Source organism: Amia ocellicauda, chromosome 7 (assembly GCF_036373705.1).
Source record: "Amia ocellicauda isolate fAmiCal2 chromosome 7, fAmiCal2.hap1, whole genome shotgun sequence".
NCBI classification, from domain to species: domain Eukaryota; kingdom Metazoa; phylum Chordata; class Actinopteri; order Amiiformes; family Amiidae; genus Amia; species Amia ocellicauda.
In genome coordinates, this window is record NC_089856.1 from 47,773,545 (window position 1) to 47,794,309 (window position 20,765).

The following is a 20,765-nucleotide window of genomic DNA, read 5'->3' on the forward strand; positions in this document are numbered from 1 at the left end:
GCTCAGCGAGACGGGCCTCACTCTTTCTCGGGCCCCGAAATGTCTGTCCTGCTCGTGTTGGTGTTGGTGTTGGTGTTGTGTTTGGATGCAACTTCTCACATCTGAGCTGTGGTTTTGTTTGAGTCGGATGCAGCAGCAGCAACAGCAGCAGCAACAGCGCAGTTTCAGCTATTTGCCCAACTGCAGCACAGACGGTGCGCTCACACATGTCTGAAGGGGGCATCTCATTTATAAACACACACACACACACACACACACACACACACACACACACACAGCTTCCCTTTCTGGGTGCCCTTAACTCGGGGTGAGACCGCAAAGAGGAAGTTGACTAAGAGTTTCTCAGAAGTTTTGCGGTGCGGTCATGTGACTTGCTGGAACGCAAGCCCAAGTTAGAGCTCATTTGCATATCGGGTTGTAAGGAGGGGGGAGGAGTGTTTGCAGCTGAGCAAAGCCACAGACCTTGTTTACATCTGCGACGTTCAGTGACTCAACGCGGGCTAGGGGTGGGGGGTGATCGGGACGCTGGCCGCAGCAGCCCGCCAAAATTTACACAAAAAAAAAAAAAGAAACTCAATTCGCCCGCCGTTGCCCTGCCATCGTGTGCCGTGTGAGCGTTCCCGGGCCTGGGCATCCGGGCGGCGATTGGCGATTCCCGGGCAGGGACTGTGGGAGACAGACGGAGGTTTGCTTGCAGAAGGTTTCTTCCAGGTGAAGAAGCCTGGGCCCCAGAAAACATGGACATTTTTTGTTCCGTTGTTTGATAACGGTTCAGCAGCGATCGTGACAGCAGGGGTAGTGTTGTAAGCAGACGGACGCTCCTAACACAAGACTTCTACACCAGGCTGCTCATCGGCAAAACCACAACAGGAGCCAAACCCCCCACACACTTATTAAACACTGTTTGGACTGGAAAGGGACAAAAACAGCCCTTGACTGAGGCAGGGGGAAAACCCTGATGTTTCCCACTACTGCTCTGACTTGGCACTGCACTGGCGTCCTGTTGCAGGTGGGGATGCCGCCGGGCGCTGGCAGGGGCAGGTGGTTACTCTGCGCCGAGAGCAGCTGCTGCAGTGACTGAAGAGCCACGAGGGCCCGTCCCACAGGACCGCTTGGCCTGTTTTTTGGCAGTAATAAAGTTCTCGTTACTCCAGTGGAGTACATTAGTGTATCGAGTTGATCTCGTGTTTCAAAAACGCGATCTTAACAGAGGGGCCAAAGTCTGAGGCCTTATAAGTTATTAAAAATAAACAATAAACCGTTTCCTCAAATGAAAAATGAGTCTGAGCTAAAACAACAAAACTGTTTCCTCAAATGAACAATGGGCGTCTGAGCCACAGCGCTCTTCGCTTCCCATTCTCTGGGCTTTCGATGTACGTGAATCGGTGAAGGCTGGTCTGAGCCGCGTCGGGTCCTCTGAGCACATGCCTGCACGGTGTTCACTGGCCACCGTAGTCCCCAGTGTGCCCACAGACCGCCCCCGGCTCCTCCGCCACTCGCCCCCGAGCGCCTGACTGCATCTCCGCACCACCGGCACACACATCCACCGAGGGCCAGGCCATTGAGCACCGGCAGGGCTGTCTGGGGGGTTTGCATGCCGGCGTCAGACACACGCTCTCTCACACACTTACACTACACACGATGACTGGTGTCTGGTTCACTGGACAGCTTCAGGGCAGCGTCTAGTCTTTAACCCAGCGATCGAGGTCACGGATTGTAAGACGCGTTAATCAGAGTGACTCTCAACCCTGTTCAGAGTGAAACCCGGAGCTGGCAGCCAGCCTTGTGCGTTGACTTTCACAATCCGTCTGAGAAGCACAGAGCGACAATTCATGCATTAACACACTCATAAACTCTTGGCCTGTTTTTTTTTGCAGTAATAAAGTTCTCGTTACAGTGGAGTATGTTAGTGTATTGAGTTGATCTCGTGTTTGAAAACGCGATCGTAACAGAGGGGCCAAAGTCTGAGGTGTATTTCTCATCACACACTCATAAATAATATCATTTGTCTCATCTGTTTGCAGCCGATCAAGTATATGGGGACCAGGACATGCACGATGTGGTCCGAAAGCACTGTATGGACTACTTGGTGAGTCATCTCTCTCTCGTTTTTCTGTGAAGTGTAACGAGATCCGCCGAGATCAGTGTAACCACAGGGCCTTTGACACATCTGTGTGGGTTGGGCTGTTGCACAAGTGGAGGGGGGGGCAGGTGGGAGAACGGATAGACGGATAGGAGTGATGGGAACGACTGGCAAGAGCTCGAACCCCAGGCACGACGCCCTCGCTCACACTGTTGTTGCTTTCGCAGATGAAAAACGCAGATTACTTCTCCAACTACGTGACCGAAGACTTCACCACCTACATCAACAGAAAGAGGAAAAACAACTGCCATGGGAACCACATAGAAATGCAGGCCATGGCGGAGATGTACAACCGGCCGGTGGAGGTCTACCAGTACGGCACAGGTGTGTACGGCCCGGCTGCCCTCATGCCCGCTGGGCTCGCGGACCCTCCTGCGCCCTTCACCCTGTTTTCAGTTGTTTTGTCTCTGTCTGGCCCTTCCCCCACTGAACCACTCAAACAGCGAACGAGGATCAAAGTGCAGGGGCTGGAGACTCGCCTGTGCTGAACGCAGCCCCTGCTGGAAAGTGAGAAGTGACTCAAAGGGCAGAGAGACTGTATCTCAGGGCCGCTGTGGGTCTGTCCGGCGCCGGTCCCTTGGGCCCGCGTCTCTGGGAGCTGGACACAGACGTTTCTTTAAAACGGAGAGAGAGTCATCAGTGGCTACCACCGTCAGTTCTGTGTATATAATATATATATATTCCGCCCCACCACCCTCCTCAAAAAAAGTATTTTAAAGTCTTGCAAGTTTTAAAAAAGTGAATCCAAGCTAGTCAAGACATTGGCTGACAGAAACGTTTCGGGGGATGGCCCCTATGGCTGTGTGTGAGAGTTAGAGAGTGAGAATGAGTTTGTGTGTGTGTGTGAGAGAGTAACTCACTCCAAGCTGCCCTAGCGCACGTATTCTGTGCTGTATCCCAGATTGTGTGTTTCACACCCTCCTCTCGGGAACATTGTGTCACTGCGGTGTGATGGGCTGATAGCGGAGAGAGAGAACCCGTCTTGTGTCACTGGGCATGGAACCAGAACACAAACATCTGCTCCACATCTGCGCGTCTCATTCATAATGTATTCATTGAACTGTCATTAATGAAGTGCCGTGGGCTTAGGCCGGTACCGAAGCCAGCCGTGGATAAGTGAGTCTCTCTCCACAGTCCCCTCTGGATCTGTCCCATCCCGGCCCTGCTGACCTGTGTCCCTTCTCTCCCGCTCCAGAACCAATCAACACGTTCCACGGCATCCACCAGAACAACGATGAGCCGATCCGAGTGAGCTACCACCGCAACATCCACTACAACTCCGTGGTGAACCCCAACAAGGCCACGATTGGAGTGGGGCTGGGCCTGCCCGCCTTCAAGCCAGGGGTGGGTACCGCCGGGGTCTGGCACCGGGCCCGCTCACTAGAATCACTTCAGACTCGGGCGTTGCGTCTCCCCCGTGACGCCGGGCTGCTGGTATTTTTCTCTTTCTTCCCTCGTTCCTTTCTGTGTTGTTCTCCTGCAAGGTATGTGGCACCTCTGCGGAGCCCCGCTGTGCGAGCAGACCTGGCCTGCGCCCGCAGCACAGATCTGGTACCAAGGTGCTAATTAAAAAACACCGCTAATGGGGGTGGGGTGAGGGGACAGGTCAGGACGCGGTGCTAATGACCTCGAAAACACCCGGCACTTGGACACTAAGCGCTCCCTCTGACAGGCGGCCCGCGCCAGTCCCAGGACAGCACAGCAGCTCGGTGACGATTAAGCCCAGTAGGTTAAGAACAGTAAAATGAAAACTACTTCTTGTTCTTCTGCAAATCCAGCGAGACGCTCCCTGGCTCTGTCACACAGTTTGTAGTGAAGAGCGTTTGTTCAGTACAAATTAAAAAGCGGACCGAGCCCCACCCCAGGATATTCAGCGTTTGATTTAAACGATGCCTCGTCTCGCTGTGCTCGTCTGCCACGGCACAGACCCGGTCTCGTGTCCCTTCCTCCCCGATTAGAAGGATTCCCTGACTTCATGAAGGAAATCTCTTCATCGTCCTCTTCCTCCACCGCAGTTCAGTGTTAAATTGGCCCAGGACCCCCTAGGAACAGGGATTTTCAGCTGGGGGGGGGGATTTGTTCATATTGACTGTGTTATTAAAGACATTGTCGCCCCTGATCAGCCTGTTCCGAAACCACACCCGACGCAGATCCACACCACCCAGACTCAGAGCCCACTCTCTCTCTCTCTCTCTCACACACACACATACACACACACACTCACACTCACACTCACTCACTCTCTCTCTCTCTCTCTCTCTCTCACACACACACATACACACACACACACACACTCTCTCTCTCTCTCTCTCTCACACACACACACACACTTACACACACATATATTTACACACCCGTTTATGTGTGTGTGTATGTATGTGTGTATATACACACACACACACACACACCGACACACTTACACACACATATATTTACACACACACATATGTACACACGTAGCTGTTGTTTACAGGGAGACGGATTGCCACAAAGTAGCGCCTGGGCGAGACAACACAGAGCGCCTGGACAGGATCGCTCCTGTTCTCGAACAAATAGACTTCAAAGAGACACACTGACCGGCCACATTCCTGCGTCGGCCTGCCCCCCCACCCCTCACCGGGGAGGCCCGCTGTCTGTTTGTGTCCGAGATGCCTGCGCGATAAAGCGACGACAGAGTGCGTCCCTCTCCCCCCGCGCGCACGCCGCTCACAGAGTCACGAGCCGCCCGCTCCTCCACCCCGCGGGGGGTTTGTGATGGCTAGCGGGGGGGGTTGTGGAGAGGGCAGATTTACATGCACAGATTTGGGATTTGACCTCTCTTTTTATTGTCAGATTTAAAGGCACTTAAACTGCATTTGTGGTCTTTAAAACGCTTCGGCTCCAGGGGGTTGTGGGACTTCAAAGCCGACGCGATGCTTTCGTTTAGTTTCGTTTCTCTGTGTATTTATTGGAGTACTTGTTTGTGTTTGTTTGTGTGTTTGTTGCTGGGATGTGGGGGGGCGGCGTATGGAGCGGCGCTGTTTGTGTCGGGTCGTATAGAAACCCTCGGCCTGTGTTTACCCAAAACAAGACCGCTGGGGTCAGCAGGGTTCAGAGCTTGTTTATCTGTCTCTCTCTGTCTCTCTGTCTCTCTCCTGACTTCCAGGCCCCTCAGCCCACCCCCCACACTTCCCTTCCCTCTCCTCAGTGCCGGCTGGTTAGCGCTGCCCCCGGGCTGCCAGTTCGCCGGGTCCTTGGTAACAGCTGTTTGTGTTCAGTGCTGCCGTGGCCCCCGCCTCACAGCATGTCCCGCCAGAACAAAGCGAGACCCGCAATTAGCGCGTCTCCACCGGGCCGCGGTGCATTCTGGGAGCCCACCTCCCCGGAGCACGTAGCTCACGGCTGCACGGATATAGGGCACGTATGTGAGGAATTGTTCTGGCTGTCACGTGCCCTTCTTTCTCTGTCTCACCTTCCCTCTCTCTCTCTCACACCCTGGCTCACAGTGCTGCCCTCCTCCCTCAGTTTGCACTCGTTCAGAGTTAGAAGCGAGTGTCCCGGTTTCCCATGAGATGTTTAGGATGAAATGATGTCACAATCTTTTCTCTAGTTTCCTATCGGAGGGCAGGGTTCAGTGAACGTGCGACACCGGAACGAGTGGAATAAGCGTGTTGGGCGAGAACCGGCCAGTGCACTGCAGTCCCGGTCGCAGAGCCCAGACGTCTCAGTCCCATTAGCAGTCACTGTAATGCACTGCCCCCCCCCCCATGCCATTGCCCCGCAGGCTACTGTGGGACTTACGGCCCCCTGAGCTACAGGCCTGGAAACAGAGCGGCAATTTAGGGCAGTTAAGTCAATTACTTGCTCACTTTGGGGGGGGCTGGTGAAACGCACATGCACACACGAACACACACGTGAACGAGACCACAACCCTAAATCTCTTGCATCCCAATAGCTGGATGACTGAGCCGGTGCTGCATGTTTGACCTGTGTGGGCCGAGCGTAGGGCCCCGCGCCCCGAGGCTCCTGTGTGGCCGGCCGCAGCACGGCACGCTCCCACGCCAGCAGGCCGGGCACCGGGCCGGCGGTGCTCTCCACAGCTGGCCGCCAGCCTCTGAGGTTTTATCGCTCTTGTAATCTTTGTAGTTTTGCCATTTAGTCCCAGGGTTGTGCGTTCTTGTTGTTGTTGTTGTCGTCGTCGTCGTCGTCGTCGTCGTCGTCGTCGATGTTTTCTGGTTCTGGTTGCCACCGCTGCCGTGGTGTGGTCGCTTGTTCTCTTGTGCGCACATGCATCCCCGCGACCGTCAGGGGAGAAATGTTGCGTGTAGAGACCAGGGAACCACTATACACACACACACACAGCAAGGTCTGGGATAAGTGGATTTCAAGAGTGTTTCAAGATTTAACATCCACGAGTTGCTGCTGCTGCATACGTGCAGCTGTGCTCCTCTGCCCCTGTCCCGTGTGCGTCCCGGTTGGTCGATCGTGAAGTCGTGTGCGTGTGGGAAGAGTGCCGGCCTCCCGCTTGAGGGGGGCGTGTCTGCGCTCACGGCAGTCGTGGGTTCGAGTTTCCGTTTCTCTATTCATTGGCCAGCTGATTCGGTTGTTTTTGTTGCACAGACGGCCGGCTGCAGCTCCGTGGCCTGTGTACTGTGCTTTAAAAAAGGAAGAAAAAAATGTAAACATTCAGGGTTTCCCCCAGAAATTTGCATAGGCATGGCGGTTGTGTTTCAGTGATTTATGATTTTATTTTTATTTCTTTGGTGTTCGCTCGTTTGCTTGTCCAGGCGGCACCGAACCGTGGCCCTGATATTTATTTATGAACCCAGGGGGGTCTCCCTCCTCACAACACAGCCCTGCAGTCAATCTGTATTTAGGATAGCGGCTTGCACAGGGTCCTCTCTCCTCCTGGTCAACCTCTGGGGGTCCAGTGGCTGCCCTAAAGCCCCCCGATCCTGACGGTCTGCCCCTCTCTCTCTCTCTGCCCCTTTGTCCCTCCCAGCAGTACGCAGACCAGTCCCTCATGAAGAACGCCATCAAGACCTCGGAGGAGTCGTGGATCGAGCAGCAGATGCTGGAGGACAAGAAGCGGGCCACAGACTGGGAGGCCACCAACGAGGCCATCGAGGAGCAGGTGGCGCGGGAGTCCTACCTGCAGTGGCTTCAGGACCAGGAGAAGCAGGCGCGCCAGGTGAGGGGGCCACAGGAGGCCACAGGGTACAGGGGAGGCTCTGGCGTTTATAAGAAATGGCCTGTTTCAGAGAATCCGACATTGAAAAGGAAAGGAAAAGTGAGAGAGGCGCCCCATGTCTGCGGGTGTGATCTCAGGGGTGTGCAAGACATGGGGCCTGTGCCGCTGCGGTGACCTCGCCCACGCACTGCCTGCTCTCACTCTGACCACCGGCTCCCCACAGGGGCATGCGCAGACACGGCAGGCCTTCCCGTAACGCACAGCCAGGCCGGCGCTCCTGGGAATCTGTGCTCCTGTACGTGCTGAGAAATAAGTCGGGCAGAGAGACGGAGACCGACGGAGGGACAGAGAGAGAAGGAGACGAGGACAGAGGGACACAGAGAGAGAGAGAGATGGAGGGAGAGACAGGGACACAGACACTGAGAGAGACAGAGAGAGGGAGAGACAGACGTAGAGGGACACAGACAAAGGGACAGTGGCACGTCATGTTTGTGCACAGAGCTGTATCTGATGCTCTCACAGCTGTGCAGTTTGTGTTGTGTGTTGAAGGACAGAGCGATGATGTTGTGTAGCAGGCGCTCCTACACAGCGCTCTGCAAACACCGCTGTGACAGTCACCCACAGCACTCACAAACGAGGCTCCACTCACGCAGTGAAGTGAGAGGCGCTGCAGTGGAGACGATATCAACGACAGACAGGTGTGTGGGGTCTGAGTGAGAGAGAGGTGCGACTGAGGAAGTAGCAGCGGCGGAGGTGTGAGGGGGGGTGACCAGCGCTGACACCTCGCGGCCCTGGGGTTTATGAAGAAAGTGTCACGAGGTGCTTCTTCTAAGCCGATGGTTTCCCGTAAATGCCAGCCGGCCTCCAGCGCACGGGCGCCCAGATCCAGCGCTCCCGGCTTTGTGTTCACTGTCCCTCTCTCCCCTCTCTCTCTCTCAGCCCCGGAAGGCCAGCGCGACCTGCAGCTCGGCGACGGCGGCGGCGTCCAGCGGCCCGGAGGAGTGGAGTGGCCGTTCCCCCCGGCAGCGCAGCTCTGCCCCCTCGCCCGAGCACCCGGAGCCCCACCCCGACGCGGCCGCCAAGCCCCCCTCCCCCGCCGGGGCCGTGCCGGCGATGCCCAAACCGCCCTCACCCTGCGCCCCGGGTCAGTCCCTCCATGGAGCCGGAGCTGCTGTCTGTGGTGGCCGTGGCTGCAGATTCGCTCTGGCTGCCACTCCTGTTATTGTTCTTACTATCAGTGTTACTACTGCTATTACTCCTGCTACTCCACTTCCGTTATGTCTACTGCTACTGCTGCTGCTGCAGTTTCTACTGCTGTTGCCCTTGCCAAGCCGGAGTGTTAATTCTGTGTCTGTCTGTGTGTGTCCCTGTACCCTTGTCCCCCCAGGTCCCAGCAGCCAGTCCTGTGTGGGAACAGACCGAGCCGGCGCTGCCCCCCTCGTGTCTTTGTACCCTGCGCTGGAGTACCGGGCCATCATGCAAGAAATGTCACCCACTGCCTTCGGTGAGTCACCTCGGGGACCAGCTACCTGTCTGTCTGTCTCTATCTCTGTGTCTGTGTCTGCCTGTCTCTCTCTCTCTCTCTGTGTCTGTGTCTCTCTCTGTGTCTCTGTCTCTCTCTCTCTCTCTCTCTGTCTCTGTGTCTGAGAGAGTGGGACAGAGAGAGAGAGAGAGAGCGCTGTCCTCCGCCGTCCTCTAACGCGTGTCCTCCGCTCCGCAGGCCTGACGGACTGGGGCGATGATGAGATCCTGGCCTCGGTGCTGGCCGTGTCGCAGCAGGAGTACCTGGACAGCATGAAGAAGAGCGCGGTGCACAGAGCGCCCTCCCCCGACAGCAGCTGATATCCGGGGAGGGGGCCACACCGCCGCCGCCGCCCCGGCAGGACGGACAGACAGCGACCGCCACCACCGCCCGCCCCCCCGAGACCACCCTCCGGACGTCCGTCTGCCCCCCGTCCCGCCCCGCCCCGCCCCGCCCCTCCGCAGCAGTACCATCATAACCGCAGCCCCCTCCTCGACTCCAGCTCCTCTAATAACCTAGACGCCATCGGACTTATTTAGGTGCATGTTTAAATAAACGACAGACATCAGACCAGAGAAAAAAGAGAAAAAGAAAGGAAAGAAAAAAAAAGTTGTAATAATGTCACTTATCTTCTCGATGATTCATTAATATAATTTTGTTTTTTGTTTTTTTTTGGGGGGGAATGGAAAAAAAAAAGATACTTGGTTTTTTTTCTTGGAATAAAAAAGAAAAAAAAAATGTATGACGGACATGTTTTGAATTCTTTGTCCCCCCCGTCCCCCCAACACTGTCCCGCTGGTCACATGGCGTCCCGGGGTCGGTTGATAGAGCCTGGATCTGCCCTGGTGAGCATGCTGGCGATCCTGTCATCTTCTGTTCTGTGTTCCAGTCGTTCCGGAATACTGTGACATGATTCCAGAACCCGGGAGCTCGTGGAACAAGGCCGCGTCTGTTTCCTGTGTGGCATTCAGGCGGGTGAGAGAGACAGTGAGCGAGAGAGAGAGACAGACAGTGAGCGAGAGAGTGAGATGGACAGACCGACAGAGAGAGCGATTGAGTGCGCGAGCGAGAGAGAGAGACGGACAGCGAGCGAGAGAGACAGACAGACTGAGCGAGCGAGAGAGAGACAGACAGTGAGCGAGAGAGAGACAGACAGTGAGCGAGAGAGTGAGATGGACAGACCAACAGAGAGAGCGATTGAGTGCGCGAGAGAGAGAGAGACGGACAGCGAGCGAGAGAGAGAGCGACTGAGTGCGTGAGAGAGAGACAGTGAGCGAGAGAGACAGACGGTGAGCGAGATAGAGAGATAGACAGACCAACAGAGCGAGAGACAGACAGTGAGCGAGCGAGAGAGAGAGAGACAGACAGTGAGCGAGAGAGTGAGATGGACAGACCGACAGAGAGAGCGAGCGAGCGAGAGAGAGAGCGATTGAGTGCGCGAGCGAGAGAGAGAGACGGACAGCGAGCGAGAGAGACTGAGCGAGCGAGAGAGAGACAGACAGTGAGCAAGAGAGACAGACAGTGAGCAAGAGAGAGACAGACAGTGAGCAAGAGAGACAGACAGTGAGCGAGAGAAAGAGCGACTGAGTGCGTGAGAGAGAGACCGTGAGCGAGAGATAGACAGACCAACAGAGCGAGCGAGCGAGAGAGAGAGACCGACAGTGAGCGAGAGAGAGAGACCGACAGTGAGCGAGAGAGTGAGAGATAGACCAACAGAGAGAGAGAGCGAGCGAGAGAGAGAGCGCGATTGAGTGAGCGAGAGAGACTGAGCAAGAGAGAGAGGCCGACAGTGAGAGCGAGCGAGAGAGAGAGAGAGAGAGACTGAGTGAGCGAGAGAGAGAGACAGTGAGCGAGCGAGAGAGACAGACAGTGAGCGAGAGAGAGAGACAGACTGAGCGAGCGAAAGAGAGTGAGCGAGCGAGAGAGAGACTGAGCGAGCGAGAGAGACAGACAGTGAGCGAGTGAGAGAGAGAGACACAGACAGCGAGCGAGAGAGACAGACAGTGAGCGAGCGAGAGAGACAGACCGACAGAGACAGAGACCGAGAGCGAGAGAGACAGACCGACAGAGAGTTCCAGAATACTGTGACATGATTCTAGAACCCGTGAGCTTGTGGAACAAGGCTGCGTCTGTTTCGCGTGTGGCCGGTGCATCTTGCGTTGAGACGTACGAGCCGAGCGGGATACGTTCCCGACGCGATACGATCTCTCGTGGCAGGATGTCGCCCTGCAGGTCAGAGCGACCCTCTCGGCCGGTGAAAGTGTCCCGCTTCCGATTCAACGGGTTTCCTTCGACACCCGAGACCAGACGCGTCCCCGGCCTCCCTTCGTCCTCTCGACCCATCGGGGGGCCGGGTCGACGCAAAACCCGTGTCCGCGCCTCAGGAACGCGGTAGCGCCTAGAATGGAAAACCATTGTTGTGGACAGTGGACCTTGGTGTGTGTTTGTGTGATGGCAGTGGAGACCTGTGCCCTGCGGTCGGGCCTGGGAGAATTCGCAAGGTGATCTCTGAGCAGGTCACACCTCTTTGGGCTGCGGGGACGGTCGTGTCCCCCTGAAACAGACGTCGGAGGACGGACCGAGGGACGCGGCATTGCCAACACTGGACTCGAATGCCGCGTCCCTCAGTCCTGGCCGGGCCCAGATGAGACGCACGATCCGAGTCCTTTTGACATGTGTCTCTGTGTGTTTCTGAACTGCAATGCGTCCCCCTCCCCCCCACAAAAAATAAACGTTGCACAACCCAGCCCCGCACCCCCAACGTCTCAGAAAAACAAAGCGCCGCCGCGTTGTTTTGTTCATCGTTCGTTGGCTGTGGTTTCCGCGCGGCTCTGGGGTGCAGAAACGCAGGAGCTGCTGCTGCTGCCGCTGACAGGGAGCGAAACTGCGCGCCTCTCTCGAAGTGGGGCGCTCCCCCGGGCCCCGCCGGCTCCCGGGCCACTCATCGCAGCGCCGGCTGACGCATAATGGGATTCGGGGGGGGGGGTTTCGGTGTGACTGGGTTGTTGTTTTTTTTCTGCGATTTAGGCCCTGACCCCTTTATCCAGAACCACTCCCACGTGGGAACGGTGCGGCCCGTGGAGCGGCTGCGTGAACGACGGCCTGACCGTTTAACAGGTGATGGGGTGCGAGACATAAACCCCAGTGGTGGACAGTCATTAGGACCCGGGGGTTGGGTTGTCCGTCGCTGTGAAGGGGCAGTGCTGCTGATAACTGTAGATAACGGAGGGAGAGATGGGGTTTCTCTCTAATATTGATAGACAGACAGGTGATCAATTTGAGTGAAATGCCCCAGCCTTTGACCTCAAAAGTACTGATGTGGACGTCGCCCCGTCCTAATCAATCCGTCTGCAGTGTGTCCAAGCTGCTGCGCAATCAGTGGTTGAGTGCTAACTGATCTGACAAGCTTTGTCCTAATTTAAACTGATTCAATTGCAGTCACAGTGCTGCTGGTTATCGCATTGTGTCCCCCATTCCCCTCCCCCAACACACGCTGTCTTCAGGCGGGAAAGACGCTTTGAATTGCGTTGAGATGGACGGACAGACAGACAGAGAGACAGTCCTCTCAGCAGCGCCTCCTGCGCCCTGTGGGGGGAGTGTAAGCACTGACCAGAAAGAAGAAAAAAGGAGACAAATATGCAAAAGCTGCAGGTTTAAACACTGTCGCATACAAATAAACACAACTGAGGTGTGAGTTTGTCACTTTGCCATATTGAAATACACAAAACCTTGCATGTTATGTTATGAAAGCTTAGCCGGAGCTCCAGTTAGGATAAAGCGATGATTATATTATTATTATTATTATTATTATTATTATTATTAATAATAATAATAATAATAATAATAATAATAATAATAATAATAATAAAAGTACTCTGGTTGCCAAAACATACACCGTGATCTTACTGAAAAAATAACGTGCATTACATTTTGGAAAAAAAAACAACATAAGTTGTTGTAGACAAATGCACATTATTATTCTTTTAATTATTATTACTGGTTCTGCAGATATATTTAGTGGTCGTATATTTTTTTGCTAACCTAACACTGCGAAGCTAAAAAAGAAAAAGGGAGAGAGTGAGATAAACCCGTTTACTGGAAGAAACCTCAATTGAACGGTCGCGTTCTGAGAAAAGCCATTCCGAGTACCTGGGCTCACGCACATGCGCACATTGAACTCGCTCTCGGTTGGGCGACATTTGAAAAGCGCCGGCGCTCTGGCGGCTGATTGGACAGGCCTGCGGGGGGGCGTGGCTACAAACGTAAACATAAAGACACAAAGTTACAGAGGAGGCGCCGGAGTCCGCAGTCGCGCCGCTCGCTGCTCTGTGCGCTGAGTTGACATGCGCTGCCGCTCCTGACTGCTTCTCCGCCGGACATTCGCTCTGCCTGCAGCTCGGGATGCTGGACAAGCGGGGGGACGAGCTCTACCTGCCGCAGGAGAAGGAGGTGAAGGCGAGCCCAGGTAACCGCGCCGCCGCCGGCGTGTTTATATCCCAGCGCCCGGGACGCGCTCTGCTGTGGCCGCGACGATCACGGCTGGAGAGCCGGGGCAGCGGAGTGCGCCTCTCCCGGAGCACAGTCCCGCCGGGGCCGCTGACCGCTGGCTGCCCGGGGAGAGCGCACTCCGCCCTGGATATAAAGCGCGCTCTGCTGGAGGAAGAGCTCCGGGCTGCGCTGGTACGCACCTGGCCCGGTTAGATCTCGCCAGAGCAGTTACTTGCGATGTTGTAATTTTGGCTTCGTTTGCGCTGGTTTACACGCTGGTCGTTGTGCTGGAAGTCGCGCATTTAACCTCCATTGCGGATTGTTCTCTTTCCACTGAGCTGCGCGGCAGCGCGTATACGACCCTGACGCAGAAACTGCTCAAGCGGAGCAGACTGCCGCAGCTCTGCGCAGATCTGCACACTCCCACTGGCGGAGCCGTGCAAAGCTGCGGGAGTCTGGTGTGCAGTGTGTGTGTGTGTGTAGTGTGTGTGCAGTGTGATTGTTAATTCGTGGCTGCTGTTTTCGTTTCCAGTGAAGGAGCCGTGCAAAGCTGTGTGTGTGCAGTGTGTAGTGTGCAGTGTGTGCAGTGTGCAGTGTGTAGTGTGCAGTGTGCAGTGTGCAGTGTGCAGTGTGTGCAGTGTGCAGTGTGCAGTGTGTGCAGTGTGCAGTGTGTGCAGTGTGCAGTGTGTGTGCAGTGTGTAGTGTGCAGTGTGTGCAGTGTGCAGTGTGTAGTGTGCAGTGTGTAGTGTGCAGTGTGTGTGTAGTGTGCAGTGTGTGCAGTGTGTCATTGTTAATTCGTGGCTGCTGTTTTCGTTTCCAGTGAAGGAGCCGTTTGAGACGCAGTACCAGGTGGGGCAGCTGCTGGGCAGCGGCGGGTTCGGCTCCGTGTTCGCGGGGCAGCGGCTGTCGGACGGCTCTCAGGTGTGTATTGTGGGGGGGTGTAATGTGGGGGGGTGTATTGTGGGGGGGTGTAATGTGGTGCGGACGGGCTGGGCTGTCTTGTGTGAGACTCCGTATTCCCACGGTCCTTGCAGAGCAGTGCTTCAGTGCGCTGGCTTGTCCATTGAACACGACCGAGCCCGCACTTCAGAGCCGCGCATGCTCATTAACGCTGGCGGCTGGCTGTGTGCTGCGTGTTGTAACCCGCTCTCCTCCTCTTCCTCCGCAGGTGGCCATCAAGCAGATCGCCGGCGAGCGGGTGCAGCAGTGGGCCCGGCTGGTGAGTTCACACGGCAGCCTCGGCGCGCTTTGCTTTGGCTTTCACACGGAAAAGGCAGATAATCCGCCGGCCTCCCCGCAGCCCCGGGGCACGAAACTAAACCTGTTCTCACACGGGGGGGGCGCACAAAGCCAGCCATGCCGATCCCGGGCGGGGCCCTTGAATGACAAAGCAGCGGGCATCCTTTTGATCCCAGAAGCCTGGGATAGTTTGGGTTGAATTTCAGTGGGTAGTGAAACCATTAACAGGCGTGTGTGCATCTGTTCAACGTCATTACGTGCTTGTGTACCGAGGGCTTCTTTCAATGCCTTTAGAAGTGAACTGGCAATGCATCCTCGCAGCGGCGTAATCGGAGCAGAACAGGCTGTAGGAGGAAGCAAGCCCCCCCAGGAAGAACTGCCGCTGTGTTTACACTGTTTAATCTGCGAGAGAGAGAGAGAGAGAGAGAGTGGAAATTCCGGCCGGACTCCCCCTGCTGGAAAGTTCGCAGGAGAGCGGCTTCTCGGCAGTGACGTCACAGTGACGTGACGCGGGCTTCCAATATCAAAACAAAGCCGCGTGTGGAAACTCCGCCTGGGCGCGAGTGGGACTGTCCCCCCCAGGCTGCCCCTGAACACCCGCACTCTCGCTCTCGGCCTGTAAATGTCATCCCGGCGTTGTTCTCTCGCAGCCGTGGGTGGGAGGTCGGTGTTAATGATCCGAGACTCTGTTTGGGGTGACTGACCTTTTGGCATTTGTCTCCAGATCACTTTCATATTGATGGTGTCATGTGACTTCCCTCAGAATGAAACTCAAATGATGTTTAGGGTGGAAAAACACTGGTGTCATTTGTAACAACAACCGATATCTCCCCTTGTGTTGTCATCGGTGGAGGATTTCACTTCTAAATGATTTAAAACCCAAACAGAAAGGCCATCAATAATGAAAGCCAGCAAGATCGCATTTCTCCCTCGCGGACGCAGAGGTTCTGCCGTCTAGTTTCAGTCCCGGCTCGGACATCAGCGGGGCGGGGATGAACACACCGAGCCTGACCCAGCGTCCCTCTTGTCTCCTCACAGCCCAGCGAGCCCAACCCGGTGCCCATGGAGATCGCTCTGCTGCTGCAGCTGGGGGGCGGCCCCGGCGCCGGGCCCCCGCACCGCGGCGTGATCCGCATGCTGGACTGGTTCGAGATGCCGGGCCAGGGCTTCCTGATCGTGTTCGAGCGGCCGCAGCCCTGCAAGGATCTGTTCGACTTTATCACCGAGAGGGGGGCGCTGGACGAGGCCCTGGCACAGAGGTACAGACCCCCCCCGGCGTGTCGGCAGTGGACCGGCCCCGGAGCGGCTGGTGTGTTTCTGTCCATTGCCGGGAGGGAACGAAACGCTGACCATGTCTGTTGTGCCCGGCAGGTTCCTGCGCCAGATCGTGGAGGCTCTGCGCTTCTGCCACGCCCGCGGCATCGTGCACCGCGACATCAAGGACGAGAACGTGCTGGTGGACACGCGTACCGGAGACATCAAGATCATCGACTTTGGCTCGGGCGCCCTGCTCAAGGACGGGCCCTACTCCGACTTTGAGGGTGAGCGCCTTTTATTATCGCCTTCATGATGCTGTTCGAGTCCCCGCCGCCCCCAGGGCCGGGCAGCCGAGCCGCGACACCGGGGGCGGTTTCGGGACGGTGAAGAGCGGTCAGCAACGTCTCCTTCCATCGCCACAGCGGTCTACCGTTACCACACCGGTGTACTCACTCTCCCTCCATCTCCCTCTCCGCAGGCACGCGGGTGTACAGTCCTCCAGAGTGGGTCCTGCACCAGCGCTACCACGCCCGGCCGCTCACCGTGTGGTCCCTGGGGGTGCTGCTGTTCGACATGGTGTGCGGAGACATCCCCTTCGAGAGGGACCGGGAGATCGTGCACGCCCAGCCCCAGTTCACCAAGCGCGTCTCCAAAGGTGAGCCTCGTCCCCGGGAGGATCCCCGACCGGCGATAATACTTTGTTATTGTTGCTTCAGGAGCTCGGCATGAGGAACTAACACGCACACGCACACGCACACACTTCCTCGTCAGTTTACTGGCAGAGTAATTTTGCTTTTGATTTCCTGGTCTGATAAGGTCACACAATGCCATTCCTCGTTGAGAAGCCGAGTGCTGATCACGTGTCGGTTGTTAGCCGTGTCTCACACGGTGTCAGGGCAACATCAGGAAGAGGCTCCAGGCTTCGGGGGGGCGGGGGGCTGTTGGTTCAGTCGCACGTGACCCGTCCCACGATCATTAACCCATTACTGGCACAGGATTGGGTTTGGAGACTGGGAGTACGATGTAAACGCAGTACAGATGCTCAGGGTTGTAACCGCGTCTCTCTCTCTCCCCCCGGCAGAGTGCCAGTCTCTGATCCGCTGGTGTCTGGCGTTCAGGCCCGAGGATCGGCCCACCCTGGAGCAGGTCCTGCTCCACCCCTGGATGGAGGCGTCCGTGGAGGAGGAGGGCGACCTGCCTGGACCCCACAGCATCCTGCCCTGCCAGGCCAGCCTGTGACCTGCATCCTGGGGGGCGCCGAGGGGACGGGTGGGGGGCACCGGACATGCCCGACACAGAGACTCTGGCCGCGACCGCTACCTGCCCCCTCGAGAGAACGAAGCAGGAGAACACATTTTATTTATTTTCTGCCACGATGTATTTATTTTGTACGAACACATTGCTCAGGGATGCGATCGGCTGCCGTCCTAGCTGTGGGGGGGTGTGGCTGTGGCCTGCGCCGGGATCGGGGGTTCACTGACCTCTTCCACGGGGCCCCCGAGACCCAGATCGGCCCGGTCCGGCGCCACCAACCCCGCAGGCTGGATCTGCCGAGTAGGACGATTTGTTTACAGATGCAGCCGAATCGCAGACGCACACAGGCTACACTGGCCGATGAGATTGAGATTTATTTTTAATTTATTGTAGTTTTATTTATCGCTATTTATTCGTGCCCGTCTCTTGGGGGGGCTCCTGTATTTATTCGGCTCTCGTGTCGGATGGCATGTCCGGACCATCCCCGGGGGAGCGGCGCCGGGGCGTACAGACCTGGTTTTACAGGTTGTTAACGGCAAAGACTGTGGTACCTCATTTTAAGAGGAAAGTAAAAACTCTTTGAGCTCCTTGAGCGGGATGCGGGGGCTATGGAGGCCCGGGACGAGGAAGAACAGAAGCTCAGGTCCCGTGGCGGGGATTAAGCTACCCGAAAGACACTCCTTCAAACCGCACCGCTGACTGGTGTGTGCTGATTGCAGACTCAGGGAAGCCGCTCATCGTGTTTAACGCAGAAGATGGATGCCATCGTCTCTTCCCGTCAGGCCACACAGGAGCTGATGTAGTCTGAGGGAGTTACTGATTAAGGGAAGGGATTTCCATCAAACAACTTTTTGTGATCCTTTGTCTTGCAAAATCCTGTGCTGGGAATCCACTGTCTGCGAACACGGGGTCCAGGCTTTGTGCTGCTGGACAATTACAGTGGAAATCACTTTGAATGTCATTAGATTGAACTGCAAACGCAGGTTTATACATTTTTTAGAGGTTTTATTTTGTGTGTGTGGGTGCAGATAACAACTCAGGAATGTGTTGGCGTTTTCAGGTTACACCATCCCTTACCTCAGAGGAGAAGGGGGGGTGGCCCGTGCTGATCAAGATTGGTTTGGGTGGGGGGGGGGGCAGGTTGTCTTCCACAGACAGGAGCCGTCTCAGCCCTTGGCTGGGATGGCTGGTCTGAAGGGTTTTATTTATTTTTGTTTTCACTTTTTCTCTCCAGCTATGTGAGACTGGTGCAGTGCATTGTGGGATATGGTTTCATACAGCCACCCACCTCTGTGATCACAACCCTTTGGCAAGATGATTGGGTTGATCAAAGACCTTTAAAAGTCTTGGGTTCACCGTTTCATCTCTAGGAACTGTTGGGTTTTATTCCACTTCCCAGGGACTCTGATCCTGCCCCATCGGTTTTAAATGACTATCTATGAACTCTAACAGGGTGATGAGAAAACACAGAAGTGCCAAAAGGGGCTTTGTTTAATCCTGGTTATACACTGGGGTTAGTCCATTTAATTTCCTTTGTAAATACTCATGTATTGTTTTGCTGTAATGTGACCATTGTCACACTTCTTGTTCTGTTTCTGTTATTGAAATGACGGGGGGGTTGGTTTGTTATTTATTACAATCCCAGTGCTCGGGCTGGAGGTAGTCTTCCTCAGCCATGTCTGAATAAAAGCAAGTGAAAATCGAACGTGGCTTTGTGTGTTTCTCTGGAGTCTCTCTCGGTCTGGATACAACGGAACCACACGCCTGGCTCTTGGGGCAGGGGGCCAACCCGCCCGCAGTGGGGGGCCGCGCCTCTGTCAACGTGGCTGCAGGAAGCTGGGCGGGTGCGGACGGCCCTGTTGTGCAGCCTCCATTGCTTGCCCACGCACAGGCCCCGCCCCTGAGCGCCGGCCCGGCAGGAACTGGGAAACGTCAATGGGAGCTGAGTGACACCGTGTTCTCTTACGGAGCGGGCTGGGCGGCTGACAGGGCTCTTTGTGGCCGAGTCACCTGTGCTTTCTGTGCCTCCTCAAGGCACTACTATTAAGGCTTATTTGGTTTCGGGGTCACGCCCTTCTCCCAAGTGTGATGTGGCAAACCTGTGGCAACTGGCAAAGCTCTCGGAGTTTGAACACAACCTGGCAGCTTGTGTGAGCCTTGCCAGACCTTTCTCTACACCTTTGCACACACAAACCCATCCGAATCGGTTACTGAGGACAGACACCACAACGTCCAGTACCTGTCCGGTTTGCCATTGATCGGGATCTGTAGTTATTCTGCGTCTATCCTAAACGGAGCAGAGATCAGCACTCATGACTCGTGAACGAGGGCTGGGCGCGGCCGGCTCTGTGCTCCTGCGGAGTTCCCTGCTCTGTGGGCATCCTGGTGTTGTCAGGCAGTACGAGGCTGTTTTACTCTGTGGTGCTGTGTGGCATCTGTGCGAAGGCATTTAAACACAATACAAAATTATCATTCATTGAACTTTGTTTTCCAGCTGTAACTATGGGTGGCAAGGGTTTTGAGTGCTTTATGTAAATGCTGGCGGCTCCAGGCCGAGCACAGAGCGGGAGGAACTGCCTGCGCTCCTCAGAGCCCGGTTTGCATACGGCTTCTGATCTCATTTTCCTCATGCAAATGCATCCGGCCCGCTAGGACAGCACGTGCATCACCGCGGCTTCTTTATTTACACTCCCGCGCCCAGGGAGAGCTCTCGTCACTGAGATACGTGTGTTAAAGGTACCATCGAGTCGCACAGAAAACAGGGCAGACGGGTCAGTGGAGAGCAAGACGCGGCCACTGTGCATTGTTAAGCAGGACATGAGGTGCGAAGGAGGGAAATTCCCTCAGCGAGGGGGTGGCAACTGAGACATAAGATCATAAGAAGTGTCCAGTCGAGAGGAGCCCATTCGCCCCATCGTGCTCGTTTGGTGTCCATTAATAACTAAGTGATCAAGGATCCTATCCAGTCTGTTTTTGAATGTTCCCAAATTGTCTCTTCAGCCACATCGCTGGGGAGTTTGTTCAGATTGTGACGCCTCTCTGTGTGAAGAAGTGTCTCCTGTTTTCTGTCTTGAATGCCTTGAAGCCCAATTTCCATTTGTGTCCCCGGGTGTGAGTGTCCCTGCTGATCTGGAAAAGCTCCTCTGGTTTGATGTGGTCGATGCCTTTCATGATTTTGAAGACTTGGATCAAGTCCCCACGTAGTCTCCTCTGTTCCAGGGTGAGAAGGTTCAGTTCCTCAGTCTCTCAGTAGGACAGTCCCTTCAGACCTGGAATAAGTCTGGTTGCTCTCCTCTGAACTGCCTCTAGAGCAGCGATATCTTTCTTGCAGTGTGGAGCCCAGAACTGTCCACAGTATCCAGATGAGCTCTAACTAGTGCATTGTACAGTCTGAACATCACTGCCGTTGATCTCAATTCTACACTTTTGACAATATACCCTAGCATTGTGTTTGTCTTTTTTATTGCTTCCTCACATTGTTTGGATGGAGAAAGTGAGGAGTCCACATAGACTCCTAGGTCTTTCTCATGCGTTACTCATCTAGTTCTATTCCTCCCATAGTGTAATTATAGGGACATTATTGTTACGTTGAATTGAATTGAATTTCATCTGCCAGGTGTCGCCCACAAGTCCCTTTGAATAGCCTGTGCTGCCGAGATTGTATCTGCTGAGCCACCTATTTTAGTGTCATC

At 55.4% G+C, this 20,765-nt stretch overlaps 2 protein-coding genes across 4 annotated transcripts in view; both read left to right on the top strand.

Moving 5' to 3' along the window:
- The window catches only part of otud5a (OTU deubiquitinase 5a), a 28,775-nt gene extending 19,198 nt beyond the window's left edge, over positions 1–9,577 (top strand). For 2 of the 3 annotated variants that reach the window (XM_066710054.1, XM_066710056.1), the window contains exons 3-9: positions 2,025–2,089; positions 2,311–2,467; positions 3,339–3,487; positions 7,125–7,313; positions 8,253–8,457; positions 8,701–8,817; positions 9,034–9,577. In XM_066710054.1, coding sequence (XP_066566151.1) covers positions 2,025–2,089; positions 2,311–2,467; positions 3,339–3,487; positions 7,125–7,313; positions 8,253–8,457; positions 8,701–8,817; positions 9,034–9,155 — 1,004 coding nt within the window. In that variant the 3' untranslated portion in view covers positions 9,156–9,577. The remainder of the gene's footprint in view (positions 1–2,024; positions 2,090–2,310; positions 2,468–3,338; positions 3,488–7,124; positions 7,314–8,252; positions 8,458–8,700; positions 8,818–9,033) is intronic. The other variant, XM_066710055.1, reaches the window with a different exon arrangement.
- A 3,536-nt stretch (positions 9,578–13,113) lies between these two features.
- pim2 (Pim-2 proto-oncogene, serine/threonine kinase) lies at positions 13,114–18,778 on the top strand. Its single transcript, XM_066710057.1, has 7 exons — positions 13,114–13,300; positions 14,144–14,244; positions 14,492–14,542; positions 15,601–15,821; positions 15,934–16,103; positions 16,298–16,474; positions 16,901–18,778. The coding sequence occupies exons 1-7, from the start codon at positions 13,237–13,239 to the stop codon at positions 17,056–17,058; spliced, it is 942 nt and encodes a 313-aa protein (XP_066566154.1). The 5' UTR covers positions 13,114–13,236; the 3' UTR covers positions 17,059–18,778.
- The last annotated feature ends 1,987 nt before the right edge of the window (positions 18,779–20,765 follow it).